This window comes from Pelophylax lessonae (assembly GCF_965119305.1).
Source record: "Pelophylax lessonae genome assembly, chromosome: 1".
NCBI lineage: Eukaryota > Metazoa > Chordata > Amphibia > Anura > Ranidae > Pelophylax > Pelophylax lessonae.
The window spans coordinates 449,597,169-449,621,580 of NC_138768.1; the positions used below are offsets into that span (position 1 = coordinate 449,597,169).

The 24,412-nt window shown below is 42.5% G+C and overlaps 1 protein-coding gene across 1 annotated transcript in view; it reads right to left on the bottom strand.

The window, feature by feature from the left end:
- ABHD8 (abhydrolase domain containing 8) overlaps positions 1 to 24,056 on the bottom strand; it is a 42,291-nt gene extending 18,235 nt beyond the window's left edge. Inside the window, 3 exon segments of the mRNA XM_082243312.1 lie at positions 11 to 94; positions 96 to 376; positions 23,772 to 24,056. Of these exon segments, the coding sequence (XP_082099438.1) occupies positions 11 to 94; positions 96 to 368 (357 nt within the window). The 5' untranslated portion in view covers positions 369 to 376; positions 23,772 to 24,056.
- Positions 24,057 to 24,412: the final 356 nt, after the last annotated feature.

Sequence of the window (24,412 nt, forward strand, 5' to 3'; positions counted from 1 at the left end):
AGTGTAATCTGAAAAGTTCCACCTCCAATGTTCCAGCCTGCTCTGTGTTCCCATTGCGGCAATGTAAGATTTCAGAACGAAGGGTGGCACCAAGAATTTTCTATCACTAGCTGACCATTACGATAGACAGTTATCTTCCTCTTGCAGTGAATTAGGCCTTTTCCTGAGTTTTTCAATTCTTCTACTTCCTCTATCTCTCCACCTCCAGGGCGAGAAGGCAAGATGTGTCGTACTCGTAAAACACGACCTGGCTTCACCTCCAGAAAATCGTAACCGTCGCCAGTTTCTGATATATCTGCTGGACCTACAGAATTTGGTGTTTTGCCTGTCAGGCAGTACATTATACGTTCTGCTATGCTGGTCAACATGATGTGTCCTATAAAATTTCAAACAGCAAAATTAATAAAATTATGAATTTCCTTAGATACTATATATACAACAGTATTAAACAACTCACATGAATTCCAAATGATTTCCTAGTTAAAGTAATCCTGTCATGAGTGAAATATTGATGCTGCCATTACTGATCAGTTTCCTTCTCCACCCCATCTTTGGATAGAGTGGGGAAAGACTGAAACTCCTGTTGAGTTGTTATCCAGGGCTGGTTACTTTTAAACTGTTTCAAAATGAATTTACAAATTAAAGACAGGCAAGGGTCTCATCAGCATACACTAAGCATATTAAAGAGTGATAAAGTTGCATGAGAAGCACATACATGTCCTAGTTAACAATACCCCTGTTTAAAAAGCAAAGCAATGCCATGGAATTATAAATCATGTAACTTATAAGGGTGCAGATAACTCAGCAGTCAAACAAGATCAAGTTCTATATATTAAATGGGAATAAGGAAAAACGGGGAGGGAAAGGGGATGCGGAAAAAGGAAAAGATGAGGGAAATGGGACTTTGAATGAGACTCGTGCCAAAGAGTCTCCATCCCTATTAATCATGAGCATGAAATGAACAAAAGGAACACATAGTGTTCAACAATAAAATGTTCAAAAATAAAAGGGTGGGACTTTGTATGAGGTGTGGCCAGTTGACACATGATGTTCTAATGGTAGTACATATACATTTGCAGGTAAGCATAAAAAAGGCATATGCCTTTTTAATGCCTTTTTAATGCTTACCTTCAAATGTATATGTACTACCATTAGAACAACATGTGTCAACTGGCCACACCTCATACAAAGTCCCACCCTTTTATTTTTGAACATTTTATTGTTGAACACTATGTGTTCCTTATGTTCATTTCATGCTCAAGATCAAGATCTATTAAAGAACGAAAAAGAAGAGAAGATAGGTAAAAGGAATGAAAGAAGAAGAAAAAAAGGCAAAAGGACCCGAGGACGAATCAAGACCTGCACTATAATGATGTACATTATATGTGTCAATGCAATGCAAATTGTAGGTTCAAGTTTGGTTCATGCCTAAATGAATCGGTTCATCATCAGTCGTTTTACATTTGCTTGTTGTCTGCTAAGATCAAATTAGTAAACTATTAGTTGAAATAGGCAGTCATTTGGAGCCGGCAGTAAACAATTTATATAACAAGGCACAATAGAAGTCACACTGTGCAAGACAAAAAGTAATGGTCAAAGACATCTGCAGACTTTGAGGAGCTGAAAAGACTTTGAGAGGAATACGCAGACTGTAAAAGCCATGGGGTTTCCAAGATTTCATAGTAAATAGGAAAAGAAGGGTGTGCAGAGAGCTGCAACCAAAACCAGAGCTAACTGGTTTCTATAGTAGAATGAAGGACAGCATACTACATCATGGGTTCTACAAGACCAGGCCGAAATGGCAAGAACACCCATCATTTACTGTGAGAAATTACAGCTTAAATTAATGAAACAGCCATGCCCACGCTGTTCACTGAGTTGAATCTGTAAACAAAACCTATAGACATTTAGACGCTTTGAAGCTGCAGTCAATCAGCAAAATTCTAGAATTGTCACATGGCACTACCAGATTTTTCTGATTGGCTGCATGCGATTACAATTTGCACCCAGTGAACTGCCGGACTGTAGCTATTTCATCATTCATTTAAGCTGTAAATTGTGTGTGCTCTGGGAAGAGGCAGGTCCTTTAATAGTGAAAGTGCCATCTGTGTGTGCCCGGGTCACAGTCAAACAGTCCTCCTCTCAGTCTTCGGCTCACCCCTCTCTCCCCTCCTCTCCAGTCCTCCTATCCAACTCAGTTTATGGTCCCATGGCCCTCTGTTCCAATGATCAGTAGCCAGACACTGGTGGAGAAAAGAGAGCAAGCCAAGCAGCACCTAGTTTCAAGATGTTGGGTGTATAGACTCACTGCACTCACCCAGCCCTTCTTCCACTTCTGCACAGTTCTTTATCCCAGTAGCATGGCTAGCTACTGGCTCCCAGAAGATGCTCTCCCTGTCTTCCTCTCCAAAAACAACTCTCTTAAAGGGAATTTCTTATATCACAAAAGTCATAAAGAATGTGACCAGCCAAGCAACATACATCTCATCCCACCTCTACTTTACATATGTACTGATGCCTGGGGGTCTTACTTGCATGAAGTTAAGGTCAAGGTGGTGAACCTTTTGGCATTTTTAAACTTTCAATATTTTTTTCACACTTTACATAGTTAGCCCCCCCGCATGTCATTTTTGGTGAAATTGTTGTGAATGCAGAGATGAAGAAGAGAGAGAAAAAGGTGTAAGAACCAGAAAGGAAGAAAATGAGAGAGGGAGAAAGAGAATGGGAAGAAGAAAAGAGAAAGGAGAAAGAGCAAGAATGAGAATAAATAACATTTTAACTAGATTTATGAAATTGTTGTCATTATCATTATTTAAATTATAGTAATTAATATTTTTAACTAATAACTCCCTTTTTAATACATTCGAAATACATGCTTTTCATTATTTGAACAAAAAGCTCCCACCACCTCCTCAATACACAGTGTTCAGTTCTTGCTAATTTGCAATTCAAATCTATTAAGCAACAGACTCCATGACAAGTGGGTACTGATATCTTGGCAGATAAAATAGTTTTCATTTAGAAGTGTCTCCTCTAGAACGTTTCCCTTAACCCATGCTGTTTGCAACATGGCACAGGTTCTATTTACCAAAAGATGCATGCAGTTATGTACCCACAACAGCAAGGCAAGAGTGGCAATGGTGGGACACAGTGTTTACTGTTTTAAACTAGCCCACCTGTTAATGCATAGAGGGGAAGAGGGTGGGCTGAGCTATAGAAAGTAAGAGCAAATGTCTAAACGGTTCAGGTTTCCATTAAAATAATTTAAAGGCATTTTTTTTTTTGGCAAAGTTACATTAGTTCCCTATGAACCAATGTAAGTATACATATTCCATACATATTCCATTCCATACATCTATGTATTGCATGCCCTTTCCATCTAGGCTATAGGTGTTTGCTGTGTATGGGTGAGTGCACTGCCGGCACGGGTGATTCATTTTGCGGAACTGTTATGTAATATGTCTGTTGTCTAATAACCAATACATTCTGTAATTCATTTTAGAAAACGCAGGATTTTCTTATTTACCACTTGCCCCTTAAGAAGCATATAGCGAAACATGTCGGGCGCTGGTATTAGGTGTTAGCCATTCTGGCCCACCTAGTAATATGTAACAACAAGAATATCTGTTGAATTTTCTGTTACTTCATTATCATTTTATTATGTGTCTTATATGTTTGTTTGCATCTGTAGGGTATGTGTATTCATCAATAAAATTTTGTATTTTTTATATATTGGGTGTTAGGAGTCTGTGATACTATACCATTAAAGTCCCCTCCAGCCCTCAGTTTTTTTTTTTCCTTCTCTCAATTATCTCTTTTCTTGCATCTTTACAGCCTGGACCATCCCCTAGAGATCCAGGTTCTATATTTTACTTTGTTTCTTACTGATTCTATTTCTTATTTCTATCCCTTTTTTGGACCAGTGTCATAGGTATCTTTTGTATATGTGTCCTATCGAACACAATCTTTTTGATATCATATTCCATACATGACTGATCCTTATTGAAGCGGAGAATTTAGGCTGCTGCTACTAAATTGATCTTCTTGGTCTTTCAGGTCCCCTGCTGAGCTAGTTCAGTATGGAAGCCATTCAGAGAACAGCCTGCATTTTCCTCAATTAATGCAAAGCTTTCTCTGATTGGACAAGGTAGACAGGTGGGACAGAGACATTACTATCTCGTCCAATCAGAGAACGCTTTGCATTCACTGAGAAAAATGCAGTGACCTTCTATGTTTACTATGCAGCAGAGTTGTGTCAGGGCTAGGCTCCTGCTATTTATAAACAGCTCTTTTCTTAAAGTGCACAGAGGCTGCTCAGCTGTCGGTTAATTACCAGCCACTCGCTGTTTCCACAGTGGCTCACTTTGTTACTATTACCCGACTCATTAGTCCAGCCTACAGCCAGCCCATTTTGGCTATTTTAACAGCTTTGCCCATTTCTCCCATGCCCTTGCATGGTCTATGATCTCCAGTGTGTTCCTGTGTATGTCTTAGCCTGGCTCACTTCTCTTCCTACACCTGCTTCTGTTGTTGCTCCTTACTACGCTGACTTCTGGCATCCAAACCCTGGCTTCAGTTTTTGACTACGTTTCTGAACTGTGTTATTTTTTGCTATTGGTGTGATTTTTAACTGCATTTTCTGTCTCCATCTGGTTAATGGTTCAAGACAGGTTGGCACTCGCAATGGGATTCAAAAGACAGTGATGGTTACTGTAGCAGTAGTGAAAAAAAAACCTCCATGAAAAAAAAATGCACTCTTTAAATACCAAAATTGTTATTTTTTACTAAACCTATTAATCCAGTCTCTTGATTATTGTGTGTATTAATTTTAAAAACTAGTTTAGCTAAAACTACAAACAGGAAAATCAGCACAAGGGATATAACTTACAGTTAACATGATGTGTCCCCCTGAGTTGATTTTTCCGCTTTCAGTAGAAATCGTACTCTGTTCTAAACCCCCACCACCGCAATCTTCCAGTGTGACAGGGGTTAATATAGCTTAGGGGCTGTCAGGAGCACTTGTCAGATAGCCCAAATATGCTCACCTATTCCTGCCAAATGCCCCATTCCTGGGCACTTCATACTAAGTGTAAGTTATGTCCCCTGTGATGATTTTTCTGTTTTTCATTTTACCTGAACAGAAGATTTAGGGCCAGTGTAAAGAAAAAGTAATAAAAAAAAAAAAATACGGACCTAACCATTTATTTTCCGTCTCTAAATACTTCATGGTTTGTGTAATTGGGAGTGTTGCAATGGTGTATCCTTTGCCTAAATACTTAGTGCTATGGGATGTCCCTTTCTCTGTAGGTCCCAGTGTCTCATGCCATCTACGGTATGACATATCTGTTTTATGATACCCCATTAAACACATCGTTATGTGATCGATCCTATGATCCTCTGTTGACCACATTTGTTTGCAAGAACTATACTTGTAAGCTTGATTTGGAAATAGCTGGTGGACAGATTAAAAGGGGTTCTAAAGGCAGAAGGTTGTTTTATCTTAATGCATTTTACATGTGCAGGAATGCCGTCATCCAGGCACACAGGTACTATGTGTAAACTGAGCTGCACATGCCAATCTCAGTGTACCTTCTACAAGGGATTGTGAACAGGCAGGTAGGGTTATTTTATTGCGGAAGAGACATCACATCTCTTCCACAAAAAGAGCCTGCCTGTTTGCAATTTTTGTTCATCTTTAGCACCACTGTAAGCCGCAGTCACTAGAAACCGCAGCCCCAAATCTTCTCCTCTTCGGTTTACTTCCTGCTTGGGTCCGTCTTCAGATGTACACCTCTGTATGATGTGGACATCTCCTATTACAGGTCCATCAGCTGGGGTTCCCACAAGATCCTGAAGAACACTGACATCAACCGAGGGGAGCGAGGGAAGCAGACGTCTTGGGCTCCATAGCACCCCTGGATTCAGAATCTGTGGCAACGAGGGACCTGGAGGGGGGAATTAGGTGGGTATAGCTGGCTTCACAAGGTAAGGGGGAAAAAACCTAGTAGTATGTGTCAAGGGTGGGTGGGAGGTAAGGATGGCTGGATGGAAAAAAACAACTTTTGTCCAGAGTGGAGCTTTTAACAATAATTGCCACTGTCATCGTGACAAAGAATATTGCTAGAAAGATCACGAATAAAGCTTGTAACATTTATGCTTAACTAGCTGTATTTGTTCACATTCACCATTTAAGACGCATCAGCAGATCAAAGCTCTTTATTATAGCCCTGCCAAGCTACTTCAATAACACTTGTGGAAGGGTGCTGTTACAGAAATGGCGTTGCCATGGTGATAGAATGCAGCATGTATAGCTCCAGTTTCCAGGATGAGGACCACTTGGCCTGAACAGTTCTTTCTCGTGACCTACTTAATATTAGCATCAGAAACATTTAACCATTGATTGAAAAGCGCATCTTTAACGGTGCCATTTTAAATTTTACCCTTACATATATCATATACTAACCATTAGACTTACATGGCTTTTATCATATGGTGCAAATAAGCAATTGCATATTATAATTTGGTTAGTATTTTACACAAATCGTTAGAAGCTGCCCCTAATTCCCTATTCTTAGCAGTGGGTATGAGATTAGTCACTATGGGGTTGAATTACTAAAGCCCTATTCACATCTATCGCTTGTAAAACACTCATCTCTAAAGTCTCAAAACGCCCAACAAGCAAAATCCTATTCATTTCAATGGCCCCTGCCCTGAGCGTTCTATGAGTGGTTTGTCGCCAGAAGCTCAAAAAAGTACATGAGCTCCTTTTTTGGCAGATTACAAGTGTTTTTAACCACTTAAGCCCCGGAAGATTTTACCCCCTTCCTGACCAGGGCCTATTTTGCGATTCTGCACTGCGTTGCTTTAACGTACAATTGCGCGGTCGTGCGATGCTGTACCTAAACGAATTTCACGTCCTTTCTTTTCCCACAAACAGAGCTTTCTTTTGGTGGTATTTGATCACCTGTGCGATTTTTTGATCATGCGCTATAAACAAAAAAATAGCGACAATTTTGCAAAAATAACAATATTTTTCACATTTTTTTATATTAAATTCCCCCCAAGAAAATGTAAAAATCTAATTTTTTTAACATTTTAGGCCAATTTGTTTTATGCTACATATGTTTGGTTAAAAAAAAAAAAAAAATAGCAAAAAGCGTATTTTGATTGGTTTGTGCAAAAGTTATTGCGTTTACTAACTAAGGGAAAGATTTTTGTCATTTTTGTTGGTTTTTTTTTAACGAGTAATGGCAGCGATCTGCAATATTTTTTGTCGGACTGCGACATTGCGGCGGACAGATCGGACCCTTGACTGACATTTTTTACACTTTTGGGGTTACCAGTGACATTACTACAGTAATCAGTGCTATACATATGCACTGTTACTGTAAAAATGACACTGGGAGGGAAGGGGCTAACTTTATTTGAGGAGGGAGGGGTTAAGTGTGTCCCTAGGGATGTGTTTCTAACTGTGATTGGATGTGGCTACTTGTGTAAGAACAGAGATCAACGGTCCTACATAGTAGAACCGTATGATCTTCATTCTTACATAGGGGAGAATGACAGGCGGCTGTGTTTACATTAGCCGCCTGCCTTTCTCCCGCTCTAACGGACGATCGTGAGTGCCCGGTGGACATCGGGTCCGCCGGGCACATGCGCAGGGGGGGGGTCAGTGAGCGAGCGGGAGCGGGAGCGCGCCTCTGGCAACGCGCTCGCTCCCCAGAGCCTCACAGGCTAGCGACGTAGACCTACGTCGTTTTGCCTGTGAGGGGCTGACTGCCGACGTAGATCTACGCTAGGCAGTCGGCAAGTGGTTAATAGATGTCAATGCCTTCCTCCAAACACCTGCAAAAAACACCTGAAAAAAGCCAGAAAAAACGCCTGAAAAAAAGCCCAAAAAAGCCTGAAAAAAAAGCCCTAACAAACGCCTGAAAACAATACGGTCAGGTGTGAATGGAGCATTAAACTGGGGAGTGCAAAATCTGGTGCAGCTGTGCATGGTAGCCAATCAGCTAACTTCAGCTTGTTCAAGTGAGCTTTGACAAAGAAAACCTGGAAGCTGATTGGTTTCTTGCAGAACTGCACCAGATTTCACACTCTCCAGTTTTAGTAAATCCAGTAAATCAACCCCTATGGGTCAGTTTTTGTATTTGCTTAATAAAAGGCCATTGCACTGGCCCTAATAACCAAGACTGATGAAGTGTTCAAACTTCAAAGCCTAAACATAAATAATATTGACCTAAAAATTTTAACTGTGAGTAGGATATCCTAATGTTATGTTGATATCCAGGCCTTATATTCGGGCATTATGGTTTCATTGCATATAAATCTTGTGGTGGAATGCTGGGAACCAGGACTAGCCACTGCTAATGTTGGTAATAGGGACACTGATTTAATCTCCAGACAAAAAAATACCCAATTCTCCCATCTCTGAGCAGAGAACGGACCACAGAATGCAGAAGACCGTGTGAAAGAAGCCTTAGATTTACCAAAACCATATAATGTGAGGTCAAACCTAAACACTTTCAATTTGTATGCAATCAGGCAGGCCCTTGCACTACATAGTTGAAGGTAAATCTAATGCCCCGTACACACGTTACGATAATCGGACGACTTATAGTTCGCATTTTGTTGCATGATACTAACATTGAATTCAACAATGCGTACAAACCGTATGATTTTTATCGTACGATTCTGGAAAAGCTTCCTGGTTGCTTAGCTATGTATCAGATGGTGCAAAACAAAACAATGGCAGCCAGGCCTTTTCGGGGCTATTTTAGTGTTTCTGAGCATGCGCGGTCTTTGTCGATCGACTTTTAGCGTACGCATACTGTACTGACGAAACGATTATCGTTCTAGAAGATGTCGTACAACAGAAGTTTTCCTGTTTGTCCCTTCGGATTTTGTTGGACCAACTGTCGTGATCGGCTGTCGAAAGCTGTGTACTAACGATCAGATTATCGTGAGATCAGGTCGAAAGCGAGTTTTGTCGTACGATTATGGGAACGTGTGTACGGGGCATAAAGGAAACTAAACAACAAAAGTTGTATAGTGTGTATGCAGCTTTAGTGCCCTATGTGCATTATATTAGCCTCAGAACCTGCGTAATTAATATGTGTCCTAGTGTGGACATTGGACTAATGGACATTAGATTATAAGTGCTTTCAGAGTCAGGGATGATATAAAATGTACTCAGTAGTGCATTTCAGAATGGTAGCCTTATATACAATAAATATTGGTCCAGATTGTGAGATTTTCTTGGAAATGTATTTGTGACACTTTATGTATACTTTATATATAGCTCACATCCAAGTAAGTACCACTGAAATTCTTTTGAGGGCAACAATCAACTGGATGAGCTGGAAAACAACCTTGTCTGATCAATAATGCCCCCCCACCCAATATAAACAGCACCAAAAGACTCTAGCTCCTGGGTCATCAACTGTTCTCCATTTGGTTAACATGTAGCCAGTAGTCAAGCTTCTGGGCAGTCTTATTTTACCTGCACAACTGACCACCCTTGTATGTCTCTAACCCCCTTTACACCAATGCAAACAAAGATCGGGGTAAAAATGCACTAACCTATAACAATATATTAGCAATCATTGTCTTTAACTGCTCCAAACCGATGAAATAAAAAATGTGCTACAATGGTTTATGGTAGTTTGTACATTATCATTGCTCTTTGCAATGTTCATAAAAGTAATGTAAAGTCAAGCCACAGCAAACAGTCCAACATAGTGTGGGAACAGGACAAAAATGTAAAAACAAACATTAAATACCCAATTTTTCAGTCTTTTATCTGTGGTCCCATCGCCTTCTCTGCTGGGCAAGGGCTGTGGGAAGATCTGAACATCAGTGATTCATCACATCCCCTGATGAATCAAGTTAATTTTAATTTGCCAGAGACACTGTCAAGAGCAGGAAGTGGGCATGCAGCAGTGATTCCGGCTGTATGTGCGTTGCCATGTACATTTGTACTGCATTCGCAGGAGCACTTAGAAGGGTGTCAAAGTTCCCTGTCTTTAAGCCAGTGCAGTAAGGGTTGCCACCGTTAAAAAAAGAACTGGCATTCTGGCTGTGCGTACTGAAAGGATCAACAATATACATTCACCGGCCATTTTATTATCAGGTACACCTTGCTAGTACCGCGTGGACCCCCCTTTGGCCTAATTCTTTGTAGCATAGATTCAACAAGGTGTTCGTAACATTTCTCCGAGATTTTGGTCCATATTGACATGATAACATCATGCAGTTCCATAATGCAAATTTCCCTTTCCACCACTTCCCAAAGGTGCTCTATTGGATTGAGATCTGGTGACTGTGGAGGCCATAGGAGTACAGTGAACTCATTGTCATTTTCAAAAAAACACTTTGAGATGATTTAAGCTTTGTGACATGGTGCATTATCCTGCTGGAAGTAGCCAACAGAAGATGGGTATACTGAAGTCAAAAGGCAGGGACATGGTCAGCAACAATACTCAGGCAGGCCGTGGGCATGGCCAATGCTCAATTGGTACTAAGGGGCCCAAAGTGTGTCAAGGAAATATCCCCTACACCATTACACCACTGGCCTTAACATTTGATAAAAGGCAGGATGGGTCCATGCTTTCATGTTGTTTATGCCAAATTCTGACCCTACCATCTGAATGTCGCAGCTGAAATCGAGATTTATCAGACCAGGCAACATTTTTCCATTCTTCTATTGTCCAATTTTGTTGAGCCTGTTTAGATGGTAGCCTCACATTCCTGTTGTTAGCTGACAGGAGTGGCACCGCTGTGGTCTTCTGCTGCTATAGTCCATCTGCTTTAAGGTTTGATGTGTTGTGCGTTCAAAGATGGTATTCTGCATACCTTGATTGTAACGAGTGGTTATTTGAGTTACTGTTGCCTTTCTATCATCTCAAACCAGTCTCTGTAAACCCTAGAGATGGTTTTGCATGAAAATCTCAGTAGATCAGCAGTTTTTTAAATACTCAGACCAGCCGGTCTGGCACCAACAACCATGGCCACGTTCAGTCACCTAAATCGCCTTTCTTCCCCATTTTAATGCTCAGTTTGAACTTCAGCAAATCATCTTCACCACGTCTAGATGCCTAAATGCACTGGGTTGCTGCCATGTGATTGGCTGATTAGCAACTTGTGTTACCAAAGCAATTGAGCAGGTGTACCTAATAAAGTGGCCGGTGAGTGTAGGTTTACATGTGCTTTTTAACTAAAGACAAAAGAATATTTGTATGCTGTTGCAGGAAATCTCAAAATTGGATATATCTGTATTTCATGAGTCGTGTCCAGTGGTGTTTAATCCATGTGTGCAGGGTGTGCATTGCACAGGGGTCTCCAAGGACGGCCCTGTCACACGCTGCACACATGGAGTAACACAAATGCAATGTGCATGCAGGCGGCTGGGTTGCTCTGCAGAGGGATCAGTTTCCCATACAGTACTTCCAAACTGTCCCACCTTTGGAGCAGCGGGGACAGCTCATGGCCAAATCTAGGGGGCTGGGCTGGGCTGGGCTGAGCTGCGCCTGTGAAGCTGTGTTGATTTCTCCTGAAGCCAAGCCACTGAAGCCTGCACACTAACCCCTTCTCTCCAGGAGAGGAGAGAGATATCGATTTGCTCCTCCTCTGTGTCTGCCCCAATCACTGGATAGTACTGCGCTTGAGAAAGGGGCGTGAGTGGGAAATTTGAAGCACTGCAGGTGGCAGATCCATCTGGCTGTATGCGTGCCACTTTCTGAGCCTGCAGAGACGAGCCTCGGGTAAGTGAGCTCTACAATACCACCAGACTCTCCCCATCTACCTCCCTTCTCTCCCCAGCTAGTACTTAGTGCAACTGAACTCTAATGTAAGGGGGCACTCTCCAGTAGGCTCTGATGTAAGGGGGCACAGTCCGCCAGGCTCTGATGCAAGGGGGCACCCTCCGCCAGGCTCTGATGTAAGGGGGCACCCTCTGCCAGGCTCTGATTTAACCACTTTACCACTAGAGGATTTTGCTGTCTTACGTCTGGGCCACTTTTTGCGATTCGGCGCTGTGCGAATTTAATGGACAATTGCGCGGTCGTGCGACGCTATACCCAAACGAAATTTATGTCCTTTTTTCCCCCACAAACAGAGCTTTCTTTTGGTGGTATTTGATCACCTGTGCGATTTTTACTTTTTGCGCTATAAACAAAAAAAGATTGTACATTTTGAAAAAACAACAATATATTTCACATTTTTTATATGAAATTCCACCCAAAAAAAAAAAATGTAAAAATTTAATTTTTTTAAATTTTTTGGCCAATTTGTTTTCTGCTACCTATGTTTGGTAAAAAAAAAAAATCACAATAAGCGTATTTTGATTGGTTTGCGCAAAAGTTATTGCGTTTACTAACTAAGGGAAAGATTTCTGTCATTTTTGGTGTTTTTTTTTTAACGAGTAATGGCGGTGATCTGCAATTTTATTTGCCGGACTGCGTCATTGCAGCGGACAGATCGGACCCTTGACTGACATTTTTGACACTTTTGGGGGTACCAGTGACATTACTGCAGTAATCAGTGCTATATATATGCACTGTTACTGTAAAAATGACACTGGCAGGGAAGGGGTTAATTTTATTGGAGAGGGAGGGGTTAATGTATGCCTGGTGCTTACTGACGTGTGTGAGGGGAGGTGACTGTGTGACACAAGGACAGATCCAGGGTTCAGCTATGCTGAACCCTGCAATCTGACCCTGCCTGTCACTTAGGAGATCCGCCCGCTTGTGTTTACACAAGCAGGCGGATCTCCACACTAGATCCCCGACGATCAGGGAAGATCCTCCCCTGGCCCGACTCCCGCTGTGACTGAATACAGCGGGAGCGAGAAAGGGGAGTGTCTGGTGACGTAGGTCTACGTCGTCAGACGATAACAGACCACTTTGCCGCAGTAGTGTCAACATAAGCAGACGGCAAGTGGTTAAGGGGGCACCCTCCGCTAGACTCTGATGTAAGGGCACCCTTTGCCAGGCTCTGATGTAGGGGCACCCTCGGCCAGGTTCTGATGTAAGGGCACCCTCAGCAAGGTTCTGATGTAAGAGCACCCTTTGCCAGGCTCTGCTGTAAGGGCACCCTCCGCCAGGCTCTTATGCAAGGGGGCACCCTCCACCAGGCTCTGATGTAAGGGCACCCTCTTCCACTAAGTGGGGCCAGGACCCAGGTTCTTCCACTGCCACTCAATACACCTGGGCTAGCTGGGGGGTTCTCTCCTACTAAAGAAACATGTGTGCAACTTCGCACAGCAGGACCAGGACCAGGACCAGGACCTAGATACTCCCTATTTAACATTACCACATTCTGAACTATGCGAGTCACCTTAGACCTGTGATGGTGAACCTTGGCACCCCAGATGTTTTGGAACAGCATTTCCCATGATGCTCAACTACACTGCAGAGTGCATGAGCATCATGGGAAATGTAGTTCCAAAACACCTGGGGTGCCAAGGTTCGCCATCACTACCTTAGACTCTATTTAACCACTCCCCTTTAAGCCATGCCCCAATATTTGCAGCAACTTAAACCACGCCCACTTTTGCCGTGGTGCGCAAAGCACAAGGCTTTTTTTTTCCTTTCACGCTGCATAGGGGGGCCCACTTTGGATCTTGCACACTGATTTCATGATAGGCCCCTGGTCGTGTCTTTATATTTTGAGCCAAAACATTCCTCAATGACCAATAGATTTATGGCTGATCTTCTTTTCTTGCCAGGGAGTAGGCTGTACTGGATGTGATGATTCACGTACATACAAATCTGTGCTTTCAGACACAGCTTTGACCTACTTTCCAGAGACCTACTTGCGTAATTATGTAGAAACAGAGAGAAATGATATATCACTTGATATTACACGTCAACTGTCACTATACAAATGATTTCATTTACAGATATCTACACACACAATTAGCATGCTTATATCATAATAAACAGCAATACACACAGTAGAGTAAACCAACAAATCAGAATGCATCTTTAACCACTTAAAGACTGCCCCAAGTACATGTACTGCGACAGGGCGGCCCTTAAGTGCAAAATCAGGTAGCAGTACAGGATATTTTTCTATCGGCTCTGGGGCAGGGCATGCACTGCTGGAGCTGCGCTTCCCCTGTGATTGGACCCCCGCAATCGTTTGGAGGAATGACTGAACGGCGGTCTGCCTAGGTAAACAAGGCAGACGGTTATTCTATCCGACAGGAAGAGAGAGAGATCTTGTGTTCCTACTAATCAGGAACACAGATCTCTATCTTCCTGCAGTCAGCCCATCCCCCACACAGTTAGAAAGCACACTTAACCCTTTGATCACCCCCTGGTGTTAATCTCTTCCCTGCCAGTGTCACTTATACAGTGACGGTGTATTTTTTTTTAGCACTGATCACTGTATCAGTGTCACTGGCCAAAAAAAGTGTCCCTTAATTTCAGATTTGTCCACCGCAATGTCGTAGTTCTGCTAAAAATCCCCATTACTAATAAAAACAATAAAAAAAATAAAAATAAAAAGTCTATAAACCTATCCCATAGTTTGTAGATGCGATAACTTTTGTGCAAACCAATCAATATACACTTTTTGGGATTTTTTTTTTTTTTAAAAAAACATGAAGCAGAATATATATTGGCCTAAACTGATGAAATTAAATTGAACTTTTTACAGAAAGTGAAAAATATTGGGTTTTTTTTTTTTTTTCCAAAACTGTCACTCTTTTTTTGTTTATAGTGCGTAAAATAAAAACCGCAGAGGTGATCAAATACCACCAAAAGAAAGCTCTATTTGTGGGAAAAAGGACATCAATTTTATTTGGGTACAGCGTCCAACAACCGTGCAGTTAAAGCTACGCAGTGCCGTATTGCAAAAAATGGCCTGGTCAATAACCACTTAGATCGCATCCACACTAGTCCGACTTGGACCGCGACTTGTCAGCCTGACAAGTCGCGGTCCGTCACGCTCCCATTGTGCGGTATAGGACCCGTTCTAATAGGAGCGACACAAGTCGCTCCGACTTAGAAAAAGGGTCCTGTACTACTTCTGGGCGACCTGGAGGCGACTTGCATAGACATTCATTTTATGAAGTCCGTGCAAGTCGCACCAAAGTCGTGCTGCACGCGACTTCACAGGTCGCCCCCTAAGTCGGAGCGGCCTAGTGTGAACCAGCACTTAAGTACCAGGCCTATTTCTGACACTTGTTGTTTACAAGTTAAAATCAGTATTTTTAGGTAGAAAATAGAACCCCCAAACATTATATATAATATACAATATATATATATTTTTTAGTAAAGACTCTGGAGAATAAAATAGTGGTTGTTGCAATATTTTTTGTCATGCGGTATTTGCACAGTGGTCTTTCAAACGCAATTTATTTGGAAAATATATATTTCACTGCATTTAAAGAAAAGAAACAGTAAAGTTAGTGCCGGTTCACACGAACGCGGAACGACTTGGGGGGCGACCTGTGAAGTCGCGTGCACCGCGACTTTGGCGCGACTTGCACGGACTTCATATAATGAATTGTGTCGCTCCTATTAGAACGGTTCCTGTAGCACACAATGGACTGCGACTTGTCAGGCTGACAAGTCGCCTGACAAGTCGCGGTAGTGTGAATGGACACTTAGCCCAATGTTTTTTATATATTGTGAAAGCTGATGTTACGCCGTAACATGTTACGGTTAGAAATTGCGCACACTCGTGGAATAGCGACAAACTATGGTACTTAAAAATCTCTATAGGCGACGCTTTAAAAAATGTTAACAGTTACCAGTTTAGAGTTACAGAGGAGTTCTTTTTTTAGAATTATTGCTCTCACTCTGGCGATCATGGCGATACCTCATATGTATGTGTGGTTTGAACATCGTTTTGATTTGTGGACGCGATTTACGTATGCATTTTTTTTCGTGCACAAGCTCACGGCGACGGGGGCACCTAAAACTTTTTTTTCCCCTATTTATTCTTTTATTTTTAACACTGTTTTTAAAAAAAAAAAAAATCTGATCGCTTTTATTGTTGTCACAAGGAATGTAAACATCCCTTGTGACAGTAAGAGCCCATTCAGACTAGGGCGACTTGTCAGGCGACTTGTCAGCCTGACAAGTCGCGCTCGGTCGCGGTCCATTGAGTAGTACAGGACCCGTTCTAATAGGAGCAACCCAAATCGCTCCAACTTAGAAAAAAGGGTCCTGTACTACTTTGGGGTGACCTCGGAGCGACTTGCATAGACTTCCATTATGTGAAGTCTCTGCAAGTCACGCCGAAGTCGCGGTGCACAACGGTGCACAGCGGTGCACAGCGGTGCACGCGACTTCACAGGTCACCCCCCCAAAGTCGTGTCGCGCTAGTCTGAATGGGCTCTTATAGGCAGTGACAGGTACTCTTTATGGAGGGACCATAGACCCCTCCACTGCACTTCAAAGTATTCAAAATGCCGAAATCTGCATTTTTGAATACTGACAGTTTTTTAAATTGGACGCTGTCGTTCCGGGTTAATGAATTGGAGACCCGTTCAAAGCCGAATCTGGCTTTGTTCGGGACTCCAACCAGCCGGCGGACATGCCGGCTGGTTGCTCGGCTCTCTTGATGGGCAGAGCCAGGCAAGGTGGTGGGAAGGGGAGAGTACATCCTCTCCTGCTCGCTGGGATAATGGTTGAGTGGGTCCCAAGCATCGGCTGTCATCTTGTAAAAACCGACCATAGGCTCTAAAGAACGGTATCGGGATGATGCCTGTAGCTGCATATCATCCCGCCACAACCACTTCTCCAAGCCGATGTATGGGCTTTTGAAATTTTCAAATGCAGCAATTTAAAAACTGGATGAAAAGTTTAGCACTGGGAAAAAAATTTTTGAAAGATAAATAGTGAATTTTATATACAACTATATAGATCAGACCAAAATGAGGGACAAATGAGGAGGAAAGTGGGACCTTGTCCCAAATCAGGGACGGTCTCTCGAAATCAGGGACAGTTGGGAGCTATGCCTACAATACCAGGGTTTCTCAACCAGGGTTCCTCCTGAGGATGCTAGGGGTTCCTTAAGCAATGGGCAATTTCTTCCTCTCATATAGGTTTCCACCATCGTTCCTTTTAGCTTTCTGTAAGGGGGTAATTCTTCCCAATGATGAGAAGAGTAAGGAGCATTCTTCCCACTGACTGTCACACTAATGTGTCATGAGTTGTAGATTTTTCATTTTTAGCAGGGGTTCCCCGAGACTAGAAATTTATTCCAAGGTTTTCTCTGTGTTGAAAAGGTTGAGAAAGGCTGGTTTATACTGTATAAAACCATATGTGCACTAATGTGGCCCCCACAGCTACAATTGATATAATACTGTCCACACAATACTGCTACAGTAACAAATTCATGACCTTACACTTTTTCCAACCTTTATGGGCTTCTTCTAATGCATCTCCTTCATTCCTAACACCCAAACTAACCATAGACAGGCATTTGCTAATGGGTAGTGGGATATCAGCATGTCCTTCATTGTGTGCCATAGACAGTCACACTGGGAAAGTCAGAAGGCTTTTTATCTTAACCTTCTGGGTGTAGCATCCTCCCCAGCAGCCCCTAATAATTCCCTGAACCCCCATCTCTCTCCAGCAAAGTCCACGAGTCCCTCGGCCGTTCAGGGCTCTCTCTCCTGAATGGCTGAGATACAGCCGTGGCTCAATTGGCTTCCGCGGCTGTCAATCAAGGTCAGTCAGCCAATCAGGAGCGAGAGGGGGCTGGTCGAACGGCAACTTCGTGTCTGAATGGATACACGGAGCTGCAGCTCAGCTCGGGTGCCTCCATAGCAAAGTGCTTGCTGTGGGGGCACTCAACAGGAGGGAGGGGCCAGGAGCAGGAAAGAGGGACCTGAGAAGAGGAGGATCCTGGCCACTCTGTGCAAAAGCAACTGCACAGAGGAGGTAAGGATAACATGTTTGGTCTTTAGAAAAAAAAAAAAACAACAGACCGATGGGGCTGGTATAGATTTGGGGTAGGGACTCCCATGCCATTACTAATTTTTTTAACCAGCAATTATTTTTTTTACATTCAGCTGTCAGCGGGGAACCCCGCCGACAGCTGACGACTTATCGACTAATGTGGCAGCTGGCTTCCCTGGCCCGCTCCTTAACAACCAGCTATATACAGTATTTTTAAAGGAAAAAAAAAAAAAAAACACAAAATACAAAGCACATTAAAAAACGCATCAGAAACACAACACTTGCATTTCAGGTGAGACTCTATTGAAGTCTATTACATGCAAAACACAATCTGCTGTGGGGAAATAGTCCCTGACCCTTTCCAAAAAAGTACCGGCTGAAAAATTCATAGATGTGAGCGTGTACCATGGAAAACCATGTTAAATGGACTGCAGTGCATTTCTGAAAAGACAGAAAACGCAGAAAAAAGCGCATAGGTGTAAACGTAGGGTTCAAGACATCAAGGTCTTCTTCCTAAAGAATGTCATTCTCAGAATAGGAACCTTAGGTAGGAACATGCACAAAATTCTCTTTTAAGTTAACAAGAATACTTTGTTGGACTTTGCTGTGTTCTGCTTTTTTTACTGCACGGCCACAACTGTTGGCCCTGCATCCGCCATATATTATTATTTGTGCAGAATGGCTTCCTATACAGTATATGTCAGCAATTTTTTTCTCAGACAAATCCAACATGTGGAAACAGCAGATGTCTGAGTGACAGTCTGCATCGTATACGGCAATTTTAAATTATTACAGGGAGGCTGCGCATGGGGCCGGGTCGCAATTGCGACCTCTGCGACCCCTGTAGGTACGCCCCTGCCTAGAGCCCTAGTTATTAGTATAAAATGAAAAAATCCACAATAACGTATCCAATAGTAGCCAAGCACCACCTTCCCTTGTACCTTGCAGTGAAAGAGTATAAAGTTTAGATGGCAGTCGGTGCCAATAAATCCATGAGTTGTAGCCCATAGCATAGCATGTAAAAAAACAGACAGCATTAAACTGGAACTAAACCCATTAATTAAGCTGATTCCCAAAACAATTACATTCAAGGCATGCTGTGATGGATAACTGTCACAGTTGCTTGTGCTCACAACCGAACTGTCAAGTTATCAAATGGCCACCATGGCCTCTGCAGATAAAACAGAGGCTAAAATGCCAGCTTCCTTGCATGGGCGTCCGCATTGGGGGGGGGGGGGGGGGGCAAACTTTCCCTTTAAAGTGGTTGTTAAGCCACTTTATACTATCCTGTCTGGTTTGTTTAATGATCCTGTGTGGCCGTGGCCCTGTGTCTTTGTTTTAAAAAAAACAAGCCGTTCTTTACCAGTTTTCAGAGCGCCAATCGCCGCTCACGTGACCCGGCAGCTCTCTCCTCTCCCTGTCTGACAGCTGCCTGCAGCGAGCGGGGCCGAGGATTCTCCACCGATGTCAGTCGGGAGGGGAGGAGGAGGAGGAGAGAGACAGTGGGTCACGTGAGAGGCGATCGGGCTCTGAAAACTGGTAAACAGCAGCTTATTTTTCCCCTTTAAAAATAATTACTCGCGAGTCGCGGCTTGTGCGGTGACTGACATCAGTGGACCACTGTCCTCAGCCCCAGGCCCCAGTGCTATCATTCAAGGAGAGGGGGAGCCTGGGGCAAGGAAACTGATGGGCTTTTTGGCCCTGTGCACAGATGCACGGCACGTGATGTCACAGCATAAACTGACGTCACATGCATGCATGCGCCACCTGCACGGACCCAAAACAGAGAGGGTCAGCTTTGATTTTGCATCAGGTTTCTCAAACCTTTGAATGCCTGCGCTTTATGTGATAAGCCCCTCCCCTTCATGACATTGTTGAAAAGGGGCAGAGCATGGCAGAACTTAAAATTATGCCCCCCTGGAAAAAGTTCTGCGGACGCCCATGCTTCCTTGGCTGTAAAGGGGAGGAGAGTTTAGTTCTGCCTTAACCACTTCGGGCAGCCCGCCGCCGATTTAGTGCGGCAGGGCAGCCCTCCTGTGCGAAACGCGTAGGTCTATGTCGGTCGCACGCCTGCAGATAGGGGGCGAGCGTATGCCACCGGCAGTGTTTACTCTGGTGCACGGGGCAGGCGGCTCCAATTGCAGCCTGACACCCGCGATCGCTCCCCGCTGAGAGAGAAGAACGGTCAGCTGTTGTAAACACAGGAGACCATTCTTCTCTCTGAAATGATCACAGAGCTTCTGTGATCCTTCTATATAGGATCACAGGTCTCTATGATTATTTCAAAAGCCCAACTCCCATACAGTTAGGTACACATTTAACCCCTTGATCACCCACAGTGTTAACCCCTTCCCTGCCAGTGTCATTATTACAGTAACGGTGCATATTTTTAGCACTGATTACTGTAGTAATGTCACTGGTCCCCCCAAAAGTGTAAAAAATGTCAGCTAGGAGTCCGATCTGTCCGCCGAAATGTCGCAGTCCCGCTAAAAATCACAGATCGCCGCCATTACTAGTAAAAAAAAAAAAACAATAAAAATGACATAAATCTTGTTAGTAGACACAATAACTTTTGCGCAAACCAATCAAAATACACTTATTGCGATTTTTTTTACCAAAAATATGTAGCAGAAAACAAATTGGCCTAAAATGTTGAAAAATTAAGATTTTTAAAATTTTTTTGGGAAGGTTATATAGCAGAAAGTGAAAAATATTGTTTTTTTTTTTTTTTTCAGAATTCTCGCTCTTTTTTGTTTATAGCGCAAAAAATACAAATCGCTGATCAAATACCGCCAAAAGAAAGCTCTATATGTGGGGAAAAAAGGACATCAATTTTATTAAGAGTACAGCATCGCACGACTGCGCAATTGTCCTTTAAGTAACGCAGTGCTGAATCGCAAAATATGGACTGGTCATTAAGGGGGAAAATCTTCCAGTCCAGAAGTGGTTAATAAAGGCAAACAAGGGGCATATTTATAAAGCAGTGAAGATAGTGCTTTTCTGTGATTCACTGGCAGTGAATCAATACTGTTTTTAAAAATACATGAACCAGGAAGGTTCACCTGTAGTGAATGTTTGCTGATAGTCACCTTTACTGCTTTATAAATATGCCCCATGTGTGCAAAGATAAAGTAGCAGCGATCGGTCAGCGTGCACACTAATTGGTTAAAAGGGATTATTTTCTTGCTCGCTATGGGTAACTAATCACTGCTGTTCTTTGCCCTGTGTTGTTAACCAAAGGCCAGCAAATCCTTCCAACCAAGTAGCAAGTTTGCATTGATTGGCTACAGATTAATGAATATTTATGCTTACTGAATAAAAGCCTGCCAGTATGAATCCCTTTGATGAGAGCCCTTGTAATCTGCTGCACAAGGATTAGAAAGATTTGGGGTTCAGTATGGAGTGCTAACCTGGGGCACACAAGAGGATTACAGTGCATTTTTCAAAGTCTTTTCTCCCTTTCTAATTGCTACACAACAGGCCTGTAATGACTTTTGTAGACCTTCAGTCTGAAGGCTTCTGATGCTGCTTGCTTCCAGTCTGCATTCTAGCGGTTTATAGCTACTAGCTTATTATTACAGAAGCTACACTCCCTGACCATACTTGTTCACATGATACCTGCAAAATCCATCCCTGGGGTATTTGGCAGAAGTCTGCAGAGCAAACCCAAGATGCCTTCTTACTAATGTATTGCAGAACACTTCTCTGCTGGCTTGCATACTAGATTACTGCAGTCCATTTACCCAGCGAATAACCTTTCTGCAAGTACCAAAAGGCAGCTAATGCATCCATACTGTACTTTCACCCTTTTTCTAAGGTTACATGGCCATAGTACACCCAGATAGGAAATCAACTGCACAATTTTCATGACCGCAATAATTACAAATCTGCATAGAAATGTATTTGCTAAATAAATCCTTTATAATAATAAAAACAATAATAATAATAATTTCCAAGTGTTTCAAACTGCAGAGTATTCTCCCTGTGTCACCTCTTGTCAGATAAGTAGGTCAGAACAGAACGCATTTGTGTATGTGAATCATCATCTCCAGCATAGCCCACACTCTGTCTGCAGCAATGTACAGTACATGAATAAAACAAACATGCACTTTATTTTTAGACTGCAAACAGCAAATGGATTAGCGAAATCACTTCACTGGATGTGCAGAGTCCTGCAGACAGACTGCAAGTGATGCATGAAGAATGCACTTGCAAAGGTATCCAAACATACAGAAAGAGTTAACCTGGATAGACTGTATGAAGAATGCACTTGCACAGGCATCCAAATATACATTTCTGCTTGGATAGACTGCATGAAGAAAGTACTTGCACCTAATCCAAGTAAAGAAAGGGTTAATTTAAACATGCCAGAATAGATTGCATGAAGACTGAAGGTACACCAGTACAGAAAGAGTTAACCTTCTCCTGCCAGGATGGATTGCATGAAGAATGAAGGTACACAGGCACCCCAGTACAGAAAGAGTTAAACTTTGTTGCCAGGATAGATTGCATGAAGAATGAAGGTATGCAGGCATCCCAGTACAGAAAGAGTTAACCTTTCCCTGCCATGATAAATTGCATGAAGACTGAAGGTACACAGATGTCCCAGTACAGAAAGAGTTAACCTTTCCCTGCCAGGATAGATTGTATGAAGAATAAAGATACACAGGCATCCAAGTACAGAAAGAGTTAACCTTTCCCTGCCTGGATAGATTGTCTGAAGAATAAAGATACACTGGCATCCAAGTACAGACAGAGTTAACCTTTTCCTGCCAGGATAAATTGCATGAAGACTGAAGGTACACAGGTGTCCCAGTACAGAAAGAGTTAACCTTTTCCTGCCAGGATAAATTGCATGAAGACTGAAGATACACAGGTGTCCCAGTACAGAAAGAGTTAACCTTTTCCTGCCAGGATAAAGTGCATGAAGACTGAAGGTACACAGGAACCCTAGAACAGAAACAGTTAAACTTTCCATGCCAGGACAGATTGCATGAAGGATAAAGATACACAGGCATCCAAGTCCAGAAAGAGTTAACCTTTCCCTGCCAGGATAAATTGCTATACACTTGCCTATGGGCACAGAGCTGGGGTGGTCTGCATGTCCTGTTACACAGATGCCAGCACTGGGTAGTCTGCATTTAATGAGATTTAACTGGCAAAATATATTAAATAGTCATAAAAATGGGGTGTGTTTATAAATGTGCTCACCTAAATTTTCACCTAAGATTCACACATTTTTTATAATTGGATTCAACTGGAAAAATTGTGTGATTCCTGGGTGAGAACTGCGCAAATCTCAAATGAATACATTTAAAAGTAGACCCAATTTTTAGGAATATTTTATCAATTCTACCAGTTAAATCCACATTGGCCTGTTTTTAACCCATTGACTGCCTTAATTTACAAAATCAAAGCCTATATTCTTATATTGGCTACCCTATCTGGATGCAAGGGTAATATTTTGGGAATTACCTATAAACAATTTACTAAAGAATATCAAATCTAGTAAATATTGACACACAATATTCTGTTTTCATACCAAGACCAAAAATAAAAAAAGACTCCACTTAATCCCATGGATCTTGTTACATACAGTATTGTAGGTAATCCAGCAGCCTCTGTGCATCATTCAGATCAAGGCATGCAGAATACATTCATGGCATGTTTACTGAGCTGTCAGTGCTTCAAGTGTCACATGCATGACAGCTCAGCAATTACTGGGTTAATACATGGACAGTTCCTATAAGCACAATCAGCCTGCACTTGTCTCTGGGACTTGGAAGGTTAAAGTCACCTACCCCCCCAAAAAAAGAAAATAATCAAAGATATATATGTGAGGGGTCCACCTACCTCATTTATTGTCACGATTTTTGGTGCTCCTGAATGTGATTTGTTTGCAGACAAGGATCTGGCTGGTGATGGATAAAGAGAGCAAATCCTGCAGTGGCAATCTGCTGCTGAGGCTAATTCTCTTATCCTGCACCCACAACCACATTAAAACATGTGCAGCTCAGGGCAGCAGCCTGGGTACTTGCTTGTTGTTTCCCATCTACAACCCCCCCTAAAGATGTAAACCTTCTCCTGCCCCCCTACATGCTGTTGCCATACAGAATGTGAGTGCAACCCTCCTAGAGGTGTGTGCAGAGAGAAACACAGAGGGTGAAGCACCTATCAGCAGCCATTGCAGGCAGCCAGCTCCCAGCCAATAGGAGGAAGAAAGGAGAGTAACTTAGTAACAGCACTGTGTCCAGTCACTTGTATAGGATGTGACAGTTAACTCCTTCTGTGCTCATCGCTGGCCTAGCTTATTGTATAATGACATTTAAAAATAGCTTCTTGTTCTTAAAGTGCATGCAATCTCTGACAATAAGAAAACATTTTTTTTTTTTTTTTTTTGCGAGAGGGTGACAAAGTGACAAAGGACAGATTTCTGTCCGGTAACACATCCTAAGTCCCAGTTCTCACTTATGCAATGCGGGAACCCTGCGAAT